At 42.8% G+C, this 12,087-nt stretch overlaps 1 protein-coding gene across 2 annotated transcripts; it reads right to left on the reverse strand.

The window, feature by feature from the left end:
• Nucleotides 1-2,811: 2,811 nt before the first annotated feature.
• On the reverse strand, nucleotides 2,812-11,814 carry rbm17 (RNA binding motif protein 17). 2 transcript variants are annotated; one of them, XM_076721924.1, is made up of 13 exons: nucleotides 11,679-11,814; nucleotides 11,195-11,335; nucleotides 10,774-10,890; nucleotides 10,279-10,445; nucleotides 9,897-10,009; nucleotides 9,474-9,524; nucleotides 9,038-9,176; nucleotides 8,639-8,790; nucleotides 7,738-7,788; nucleotides 5,686-5,762; nucleotides 5,374-5,472; nucleotides 5,215-5,287; nucleotides 2,812-3,104 (listed from the first exon to the last, which is right to left on the reverse strand). In XM_076721924.1, the coding sequence occupies exons 2-13, from the start codon at nucleotides 11,315-11,317 to the stop codon at nucleotides 3,001-3,003; spliced, it is 1,266 nt and encodes a 421-aa protein (XP_076578039.1). In that variant the 5' UTR covers nucleotides 11,318-11,335; nucleotides 11,679-11,814; the 3' UTR covers nucleotides 2,812-3,000. The 2 variants fall into 2 exon arrangements, with proteins under 2 accessions (XP_076578039.1, XP_076578040.1); XM_076721925.1 differs by lacking the exon at nucleotides 7,738-7,788.
• Between the last annotated feature and the right edge of the window lie 273 nt (nucleotides 11,815-12,087).

The raw sequence follows: 12,087 nt of genomic DNA on the forward strand, positions 1-12,087 counted from the left end.
TTTGTCTTGGCGTTGACTTGAAAACCCCCTGAACTCTCTCCAACCTTTTCCCAAACACTTCATTCTGACCTCATTCCAACTGATTTCCTGTTTATTTAATGGAATTTATTAATCCGAGTGACAAACTCTTTCCTGCCGACGTCCTGAACAAAGGGCGGCTGTGAAACCGAAGGAAATGGGAGCATAACTGCGATATTTATGCGCTGAACATCCTTACTCACTGAGCATGACTGCAGTTATTTTCTCAACACATGTGAAGAAAGTGGCACAAGGTCAGGTCATGATCCGAAGGATTCACGCATGTCACAGCCTGAAAGTGTTCAGGTGAAGAAACTGTGGTTGAGAAACCTAACTTGGTTTGTGTCAGCTGTTTGTCCTGATGGTGAAAGACTCTCTAAGCCTTGCTTTAGAAAAGGAGAGCAGGAAAGATAAAGTTTATAGGGACAATAATGCAGTTTGTGGGTTTTTTTATAGGATAAGATTGTCACCTTCCTTCAGCTTACAATAACTTTTATTTTCACTGCAGAGGCTGGCGGAGGAAAACATGCCTGCTGGGATAAAAGCTGATGATTCAGCCGAGGCTTTTGCAATTTCATTATAATGTCTTACTGTTGTATTAAGTATGGAAATAAAAGAAGATTGCCTTGGTTTAATTTGGCGCTTATATTGCTGCTTAGAGTTTGACAGTGATTTAGATTGTATTTTGCCTCAGGAGGATAAACTGCGCGTCTATCTTGGCCAACTTTCCTTAAAAATAGCTGTGAATTCAAATGGGGCTCGGTTTGAGTGTAAAGTAATTAAAATGATATTTGTGAGGAAAACACTTGATTAAGACTTTAGTCGGTAATGAAATGTACTTTGATTGACGTCTCTCTGGACATTCTTCCTGGTTTGTAGGTGAGGATTAGAAGAGAGTACACAGTAAAACACGGTCAGGTCAACAATGCGTTTGCTTGTTCAAGTCTAAGTATGTTTGCTGCAGGTTATCCAGTGTTTTTACTTTAAATCACACTGACTTGTGGAGTTTGACTTAGTCTCTGATTTTCTAGCACTCTAAAAGCTAAATCGCACACATCCTGTACTCCCGTATTTTGAGGTACTTGTATTTGAGTTTTTCCATGTTGTGCTACTTTATATTTTCACTCCACTGCATCTCAGAGGCTCTGCTACATTTATTAGGCACTTAATAGTTGCTTTCCAGATTAATATTGTACATAAAAACACACAATTAACTTATTATATAAAGTACACTAAGATGAAACCAGTGGTTTTGGCTTGCGGCCCTTCACAGGGGGCCTCTTTTCATGTGTCAGATGTCTGTGAGTTGTTAGATGTTCCACCAAAGAGGCATTTGTCCTCAAAACCTCTCATACGGTTTGATTTCAGAAACCATTAAAGGACCCAAGAAGTAAATTTATCTGCTATTTCACACTAAATGCAAAGATTAAAGAATTAAAAGTAGTGAAAACTACAGTAGTTCCACATTGACCAGCTGCAACAGTAAAATGTTACTAATGCATTCATGCACATATTAATAATTTTTGCAAAATTAGTACTTTCACCTTTGATGCCTCAAGTATATTTTGCTGAATTTTGCTCAAGGACTTCTACTTGTAATACTCTGTTGCATTAGTACTTTTGTACAGTGGAATAAGGTAGAGGGTCTTCCTTCCAAGCCACATTAACTAAACACAGTGAACAGAGGTATCATCCTGGACACAACATATCCAGGTCAACCTACAGGCCCCTAGACACACACAGTGGCCCCTCAGCCACTTTAAGTCACACACATTGTGACCTCTCGACCTCGTCTCAAGTCGCACCCACTGGTATTTAGGTCAGGGTTTAATAGGCCTCTGACAGCCAATCACATCGCTCTGCTGTGCATGTTCAGGACATGCTCTCACCATCGGTTTCGCCCCTATATCCCACATATACACACAGATTCCACACACTGCTGCTCCAGGCCTGACTGGGGCCAAAACAAACCTGCTGCTGACCCTTAAACACAGCATGGCCTCATGTACGTTTGCGTTTCATTTTTCTAAGAGCGCATCAAGGAATTAAACTTTTTTCTTTTTAAAATCACTACATTGTAACCAGGCTGAATTTAATTTTCTAATTTTCAGCTTTTCAAGGAGATGTACTTTTAACTGAACTCTTAACAGATCAACAGTAAACCTGCTTGTGGGACGTTTCAGTCTTTCTATAGTCAGTGAAACATCTTTACCTTTTCCAGGTTCATCCATATCCCCTCAACCTTTGACCCCTGCAACATGAGTGAAGGAATGACATCTTTCAGATGAGTCTCTCTTCTCGTTTATGGTTTTCCATCCAACCTGTTTCTCTGATCTGAATTAAACCTGCTCCGGTGGGATCCTTCACTGGAACCTCCAGGGCCCTTTAGGCGCACTTACGTAAGTTCTGAATGAGGCTGGGCCTGCGTTCACTGTCCCATTCCCCTTCCCATAATCCATCATGGCTAAGTTAAGACTATGGGACCCTGGGGATGCACTAACACTACTGTGGAACCAGAGTTATGTCAGACGAAATTGAGAGGGAAACTAGGCTTCTTGGATATTAGAAGCCGCTCCATGACAGGATGTGTGCAGGTTTTGAGTTCAATTTATGATTTTGCTAGAAAGTGTTTACACCATGATGAAATATTTCATATTCTGAAACTGAAAAACAACTGTGGGACAGTCAGCATGACTAGGCTGATGTCTAAATTCAATAACTGGCTATACTGACTCGAATAATGACAGAAAACCGTTACATTTGCATGGAACATGAATAAAGGAAACCGTAATCTAGACGTAGTTGACAGTATTTAATTTGTCTTAACATAAAGGTATTTTCCATCAGGAAAACACAAACAATCTACACCGTGGACACATCACTACATGCACTTCACTGCTGTTCAGGAAATATAAAAAAAGGTTTATTATGTACAAGATGCGTGCTCATAGCGTCTGTCAGTGCCAGAGGAAAGGGGGGGCATTAAACTTGCTCGCCGAGGTCCAAAATCCGAAACTTGTCTAGATTGTAGAAGCAGGCCTTGACGACCCGCCCGCCGAAATAACGTCCGTTCAGATCCACCACGGCTGCAGAGGAGAAAGACAGAGGTCAGACTGTGCTGGAGTACACAGATAAACCTTTCAGCGACAGGATTAGACCTGCCATGTGACAGAAAACCACTACGTCTACCTTCACATATTAAACAGGGTTAGACGCTGCATAATATAGCATTCGTATTTATTTGAATAGGTGTCCCAGAGTTCCTCTTGACAAGGTCTACACGAAGAAGTGACATACGCCAAATGATAATAAGCTGGTTTGTTTTACATAGTTCTGTTGCTGATTTTCCTGTAACCTCCGCAGCAGTGGCCTCTTATTCTAAGAAGAGATGATTTGTGTGGAACAAACTGTTGTGGCAAGCAGCTGACTGATGCTAACAGTCTGCCCTCAGTGGCAGTGATAAAAGCCCTAAAAAGAAAAACAACTTTGCTTTGGCTCTCACACATCTGGGAAATATGGCATCGGTGTTGTTTCCCGGTATTGTCGCCGAGTAAATGCTGTCTGAACGTTCACAAAAAGACACAAACGCACACCAGGTAACGTCTGTTAAAAAGGACAGTGTTCATTCTGTCCTGTCTGGCAGGGTTAAACCTTATCAATGAAACGAACAACCTCACAGTGTTTGCGTCCTGTAACAGGTCCAATCCATTTGCTTGTCGGACACTTACGATCGCCTCAGTCAGCACATTTCATGCAGTACTTTTCATTCATGCGTGTGCACATCAGCTCCAGTGTGCTGACACTGGATGTACAAAACAAAGTGATTAGACTGGAAGATTGTTTCGCTGTAAACCTCATCACATCCTGAATCACAGGCTGTATGTGTATGGAGACAGCACAATGTATTCTTTTGAGGAAATCATTCAGGCATTTTGGGAAATAACCAGTTTAACCAGCAACCAGTTTAGACTCCTGTATGTCAATGTAGCCAAATGTGAACTGGTCTGGCACATCACCCTCCGTAAAACCACAACTTGTCATTTTTACAATAAACAAACAAGGTATAACATACACATTAGTGAGCTTTGAATGTGCCGGCAGGCAGATTCTTTCACCTTTCACCAAGTTTAGGCAGAGCCAGGCAAGCCGTTCCCTTGTTTCTAGCCTTTATGCTAAGCTAACTGGCTTTTGGCTACAGCTTTGTATTTAACAGTCAGACAGGAAAGTGGTGCCAATCCTCTCGACTAACTCTCAGCCTGATAGGAAATGAGACACGTTTTCAAAAATGCTGAACTATTTCTTTAACTTTCCCCAGTTTCTGAGTTTCTTTCCATCACACCAAGGATACGGCTGTTTGGTCCAGATTGGTCTGCAGAACTTTCACATCTGTAAGTCCGGACCAAACAAGGCAGGTGTGACGGGCCTGACAAACAGCCTATTCACCACCATGAGGGGGAAACAACTTCAAACAAGGCCAAGGCTCAGATGCTACCCTGATACGCTCTCTGTGCTCCTACCCTGGAATGATTCTAGTCAAAATAAAAACTTTGAATTCCAGCTAACATAAAAGGAAAAGGGTGACCACTGAAATTTCATGCAGTCACAGAAGGAAATGAGGTGGAACTGGGTTAAATCCTAATGTTTGCGGTGGTCAAATCCAACCCGTTCCTGTGTGAACTCTGACCTTTAGAGGAAAGGCAAGCGTCTTTCCCTGCTGGGACCCATAAAATGTTTCATCATCATCTATAGAAATAGCTCTTGCGGCGTGTCCTTGTGACACTGATGACTGCGGCTCTCTACATCGTTCTTTGAGGGTCTGTCCTGCTTTCTCGGAGCTCTGATGTAAGCGCGGTGCCGCCGGTGCCGCAGGGAGATGGCTGGGTTGCTGGGCCACGTATGATGTAACACCGCAGGGAGCCGAGTCTCACCTTGTTTCTGATCTGGGCCAACCCATTTAGAATGGGACACACTTTCACCCATATTATTAGAGCAGTTACACAATGGTCGGATAAAGTGATGCAATTACATGAAGATGATTAAAAAAAAAAGTTGCTTGTGTATGGAAATGCCATTCTGATTTCAAAATGACTCTGAGAGCAGAATCACTGAGGAAATGTGGAAGATGACATTTTTCAGTGTTTTTTTTTTCCAGGAAGAGGCCTCATTGTTGTGCACGTACGACAACTAAATACTGACCTTTGATGGCCGACTCCACCCTCTCAAACTCCAGAAATATCCTGACAGCTTCATCATCTGGCACATCTGCAATCTGAGGAAAAAAAAGGCGTTTTTTTTGGTGACGGTGTTACTGGCATCAATACATCCACTTCACCTATTGCAGTCCTCTGCTCTCACCTCAAAAATGACGCATTTAACCACTTTGCCGTATTTCTCGCACTCCTCTTTCGTCTCTCCCTCCAGGTCTTCGTCCACCTCTCCTCGGCCCACCATGTTCTACAAGACACACAGACAACAGACATAATTCATGAGGTCTGATGTACCCGCCGCAACCTCAAATACAGCTTCACAAGGTCAAACTCAACTTTACACACAAAGATTTTAGCATTTTTGTGTAAACTTAATAAAAAAGGCTTATTTCCAGTTTGGATTATGCTTGACAATGACTTTTTTCAGTGCTGAAATGTTGATATTTGGTAAAAAACATACCCTCAGCAGCACCACTTTGGTGGGGTTTTTGAGGATCTCTGTGAGCGGGTTGGCCTCTGACTTCTTGGAAGAGTCCGCTGGTTAGATGGAAGCAGAAACCAACATCATGCTTTTTTTTTGTCTCCTCAGGAGTGTTCACAGGCTGCTGGAGCTCTGGATGGAGCAACTCAATGTGCAACCGTAAGTTTTATCGTATTGTATTGAGCTTGATTCAATGCGTGTGATAAATGAAACAATCCAGCACATATTTTGTTCAAAAGCTGTTAAAAAAAACATGGTTCTGTGTTTGCTGAGCCAACACGACATCCACTTTTTCTGCCACGTCCGGCTGTTTCTGTCACACTTGCACACTGCTTTTATGGTTTTATACATGCTGCTGAAAAAACACTCTAATAGGGTCGCTGAAGTTCAACACGATCGGTGCTATTCCTGCATAACTGACTGCAGTGCATGTATACATGTACATACACAGTGTATTACATAAGATCTTGTCAGCTAGTTCTTGGTTAAACTCGAACACTAAGACCAGTGGTCCCCAAACTGGTTAACAGGGGCCACAAATTGTTCTTTAGGGGGTACCTGGTGTTCTGGTCTATATTCCTAAATGAGAACAGGGAGATAACGTCTTAGACTGTCTGTATACTCATCTAAGCTCTTCCTCTGTGCTGATAACAGGGATTCCTGTTGATTGGCTGTAAAATCCTTCAAAAATGTAAACTCATACAACTATAGCAGTTCGGCTGGAAAAATAAATGAATAAATAAAACTGCAGTGATGAATCACATCACTGCAGACTGACATCCAACCATGATATCTAGTGGCCAACAGCATACACTGCATCCAGAAAGAGGCAAAGGTTAAAAATGGCATTTCATTTCAAAGCCCGCAGGTCTTGTTAAGCCACTTCATCATGACATTTGCTTTAGCAATTATTTCACAGGGTCACAGTTGCTGCTAAACAGCCAATTCTCCGGTTGTTATGTGGATTTTAATCTTTAAAGCGAAAAAAGTGGCTCTTTGGCAGGGAGTTAAATGAGAAGATGGGTACCCCTCTCATTTCTACACTGTAATTATGAAGCTAGCAGCTGGTTAACTTAGCTTAGCATACAATTGGAAACAGGCTGAAACAGCTAGCCTGGCTCTGTCTTACAGTAACATGGAGGGTGTGTGCCAGACTATGCAGCCAGTATGAACACAGGGAGTTCGAGTACCCTCTACCAACTATCTGCCTGGTACCGATTAGCAACCTTCTGCTAGTACTCCCAGAGCTCCATGAACACTTTTATGTTTATGAGCAATCAGGTTAGACTTCACTGGGTAAGTTAACATGCTACATGCTAGATTACATTCAGATCAATCAGGCATGGAAATTGAACAAGATTAGATCTACAGAAAAGATCATTTAGACATGTGCAATAAGACATTCAACATGCTCACATGTGCAACAAAGATATTCAACCGTTATTATTTGTGTGATATGTTTAGTTTCTCTCACAGTAGGCAGATTTTGTTACTGTTAGACAGAGTCACACCACCTGTTTCCCTCTGTTTCCAGTCTTTGTGCAACTTTAAGCACTATCCTGTTAGGGCATATTTAAGATGTATTGTGGATTTTGCTGAACTTAATCACTGTCTTGAGGTTAGGAGGAGAATAGGTTAGAAGAATCAGGGAAAATAGGAAATGCAGGCAAGAACTGGGGGCTGTTAGAGAAGGAGACCAGATTCAAACAACATGAAATTAAACCAAAATGACAAAATAAGCAAAGAGTGCAGTGTTAGCACACATTCAGCAGAAAAACATGCAAAACTATTCTACTCATCACCATGGCATAACACCAAACTTTTTTAGATGGCAAGGTTTGGGAACCACTCAACTTCAAAACAGACACAAAGCATCACTACTTTCAATTTGGTGACTGTGTATGGTAGATAAACGCACACAGTACATGGATAAACACATGCAAACACACACACATACACTGCAAGAGTGAAAGACAAGCTGGACAGTGCACTGTGTGTAATGGGAGAGAGAAAATGGAAGTGGAGGCCAACCTGCAGAACCTCCGCCTGAAGTCTCAGCAGCACCTGACTGGCTTGACCCTGCTGCTCAGTCACACACACACACACACACACACACACACACACACACACACACACACACACACACACACACACGCACGCACGCACACACACAATGAAAGAGAACAAAGACATGCACACAAAATCACAGTAAAACATCGAGCTGATCCTGGAATGACACCATGACGATCAAAAGTGAAACCAAAAGCTTCCTTCTCAACTAAAAGCCAAAGCCAGTTAACCACAGACGGAGACAAAACAACGAAAGCTCTGGAGACGATACAAGCAAAGACCAGTTCATGCGGCTGACAGGTAAAAAAAGGACTTGAAGGAAAGCAAAGTGACAGGTAAAAAAAAAATGGACAAAGAAAATCAGAGTGAGGCATAAATAACATCGACCATGGAAGGAGAACGTTGGCAGCAAAAAAACAAAGGCATACTCTCCAGCCACTTTATTAGGGACACCTTGCTAGTTGTGGGGTGGAGCCATTTTGCGCTCAGAATTGAGCTTTGTGGCACAGTACATTATCCTGCTGGAAGCAGGCAGTAGAACAGAGGTGGCGAACGCCTGGCCTCCAGGCTGTACACAAGCCCGCGAGACCGTTTGATCAGGCCTGCGAGGCAATTTAGGAATACAAAACTGCAATAAATGTTTTATTTCAGCAATAAAGAAAATAACAAGTAGTCCCTGCGTGTAACACGGAGCATCAATATGATGTCAATGCGTCATGACGCCTGTCAACAAAAAGCAGATGCAGTGTGTCGTCCTTTCCATGCATGCACTGAGTCACTGCCTTGTGATTGAACAGGTGTACCTAATAAGTGGCCGGTGAGTGTATTTAAATGAATAAGAGCAGAAAAATGCAGGACGTACGTTTTTCTGCAGCGTCTCCTATGATGATCTTTCCTCCTCTCTTGCTGGTCTTCTCCACAGACAGCGCTGTGCTGAGGCCCTGCTCGTGCTTCCCCAGGCCCTGGCCTTCTTTGAAGCCATACTTCTGCATGATCTTATGGGCCACCGTACCTCTGTGGGAGTAGACAGGGAGCAAAAAAACCTTCTGATTAAAAAAAAAAAAACTGTACACACTGCAATTTACCATGTCAGATTTGCATGTTTGAATTATCATAATACTGATATACTGTGAATGTGCCAACTGCAATAAAATTACAGCTTTTGGAGTAACCTTTTTTTCATTCCACTAGAAATCAGTTTAGGTTGTAATACAAAAACATGGCTGTTATGTGTCTGTCAGTGTGTGTGTGTCCCACCCACCCCATGTTGGCTAGGAAGGAGCTGGTTGGTCCAGGCGGTGAACGTGGCCGGTCTGAGTCCTCATACATAGGTGGAGGGATGGCGGCCTTTGAGCCTCTGGCAGGACGACCTTCATCCTCATAGGAGAATGAAGATGAGCCTAAAAAACCCAGAAAAACACAACCACTAAGCACCGAGGAGCACAACCAGGTTCGATTTCTCAGCTCTATGTCATGTTTACTGTTGTCAGCCAGAATAAAATTCATATTTTAGATTATCATTTACATATATTTTGAATTCTATTGAAAAAAACAACAACCTGATTTTAGAAGTCTTGCTTTGACTTTCCTTCACACTAATGATATAGCCAACAGTGCCCTCTGCTGCTATTACTGCGTACTTATTCTGCTGATGTTTAAAACCAACACAGTTTCACCCGATGGGTCAGAAGACTTACCGTCCCTGTCCACAAGTGAAGAAGGAGGTGCGATAGCTGCTCCGCCCATACCTGGGGGGCAAAGAGAGAGAGAGAGGTGAATAATATGATGCATCATGTTAGAAAAGTGAAGTTTAGACATTGTTTTGGTTGATGAATGAACCAAACAGATGCTAAATCTAATGTATCTAATCATCTGCGTCTGTGCTTCCACATTGTCATGTTATCCATCAATGCTAAAAAGCCTGATGCACTTTTGTTTCTCCTTTACGTCGTTGAGTGGTATACTATGCTCTTGCAGTTGACCCTCCTCTTAACCTGTGACCAAAAAAAAGCATTTAAAATTCAGGCTAGAGTTCTGACTCAAAGCCGGAACGATGAAAATGTGAAAAAGTCAGAGGATGGTGACTATTTCTACGGGCACTCCATATGTAAACCACTCACTTCGTTTCCTTCGCTCTTTCTCGTAGTCCTCCTCCTCATCTGAGTCGCCCTCTGCTGCTGGGAAACGAGAGAAACCACTTGGAGCTCCACTGTCATGCCTGTCTTTCCTCTTCCTGCAAAAAACCAAGTTCAAGATTCAAACAGGTGTCTGGTGTTCCTGTTAACATTCAACATTGAAGTACACTCTCTTTAGTTTCTTAAAAATTACTATTACATGAAGGCCGCATGTTATGGCTAGCATAAAATTACAGACAAATGAACATCCCCCCCATCATTTACAGCGTTTTATCAACACAAATTTAGCACACCTGTGTCCTAGGTTATAGTCTCTCATGTTTAACCCCTGCTGCTGTTTTCATCTCTTAATGAACATTAGCATTACTTTTCTCTCTCCTCGATCTCCTTCTGCCGCTCCTGCTCCCTCTGCCGCTGTCGTTCTTCTCTGTGTCGCTTCACCACCTTCTCGTAGTCGTTGGGGAACATTGGATCGTACTCGTCTGCCAATGGGATCAGCACATCGCCAGAGGAGAAACCACTGGGCACTGCGTCCTGAAGCACACACACACACACAGGACAGTCCAAAATATGAGAGAGAGATAGAGATGGCATCCGTGAACCTCGCTGTAAGTGATTTAGATTTATTTTCAACAGATAAAAGGTAGTCTTTGTGCAGCTGCATCACAGCCCCTTGAAGTGCTCTGATCATATCATTAACACGTCGTATTGATGTTTTCACTCTGCATCTTTGGCCCAGATCCAGCCAAATCAAATCAAGAGAAATCAAATCAAGCGGCTTGAAACATCCAAACCACTTCAAAAACTAAGATGAAATGCATTTCACAAACAATGATGACAAGGTTCACTGAATAAGACAGACCTTGAGTCCAGCGGCAGCATGTGGAGGAGTGTCTGTGATCTGTCTCTCATCACTGGAGCCTCCTCTCTTTAGGTCAATGACTGGAGCCAAGACAGTGGTCTGCTTCATCCGCTGGGTCTACACATGCACACACACAAAATCAATGGATGTGTACATGTTGGGTTAACACTGTTTCCTTGTTTAAATAGTTCGGCAATCTGAATACTCACAGCACATTAGCTGTGAACTCACTATTTCATTTGTTGCTTATAATCTCTACTGTATATGCTTTTTTTCCACCGGCATCAATATCAGTATCAAGTATCCTCCTTGTCCTCCAAGGATTTAATCAAGTCATCCTTGTTGATCTTTCCCAATGTGTCATACGTGCACCATATTACCTGTTCATACCTATGGGCGTAACTGTATTGCATGTGCATACCTTAGCCTGGGTCAGAGCCGCCTTCTTCACCTTCAGCTGGGACTGCAGCAGCTTGAAGTTCTTGGACCATCCTTCGGTCTTGGTGTCACTGGCAGCCACACCGAGGTCATCATATAGCGACATTGCTGCCCGTCAGCGCTTCTGTTTCGTGCAGACACAGGGACACGTTTCAGTTGGCTTAAGGGTGATCGTTTCGTTCACCCTCACTTGAATAGAAACTGTGCGTGGCACCGGCCTGACTGAAAAGTTGGCTCACCTTTTGTAACTCATCTGTGTATTCATCGAATGCAACACGTTCGAGATCTTTGTCTCATCACTATATTTAGGTAAGCCGGCCATTTGAAACCTCAGAGGCCGGGAGAAACTGACTAAATATTAACTAGTCTAGCTAACGTTGGCTAATGCTAACACGGCTACTTAACTGCTTTTTCCTAAATATATTATGCTAAGAACAAACATAGCATTTAGCTTGTTTTCAACTTACCTGTTTCAGAAATACCTAGACATTAACTAAATGTAAGTGCCTATAACATAAAAAGGTTTATCGGCACATTTGATATAGCGTTAGCTCCTCGCTGTGCGGAATTGAAGGAAACACCACGAGCACAACAACAAACTGAGCGCGACAGTCTGCATTTGGTTTCATGCCCCGCTCTTGCTCCGCCTAGCGGCTGGATGACCTTATCGCCACCAATGCACCAGCTACTCGTCTTCCTCGAACCATAAGACTGCACAAGAGGAATGCTCTTTAATAATAGTTATGTCCCGCCTTATAACATAACATGTATGGTCACTGTAAATGTACGTTCGACTGAAAAAAGAAAATATATGAGGCGTGACCCAACGTGAGCCATGCTGCGAGCGTATGTTTTGCCGCGGAACTACAAACATGG

The sequence above is a fragment of the Chaetodon auriga genome, chromosome 22, assembly GCF_051107435.1.
Source record: "Chaetodon auriga isolate fChaAug3 chromosome 22, fChaAug3.hap1, whole genome shotgun sequence".
In the NCBI taxonomy this organism is placed as follows: Eukaryota; Metazoa; Chordata; class Actinopteri; order Chaetodontiformes; family Chaetodontidae; genus Chaetodon; species Chaetodon auriga.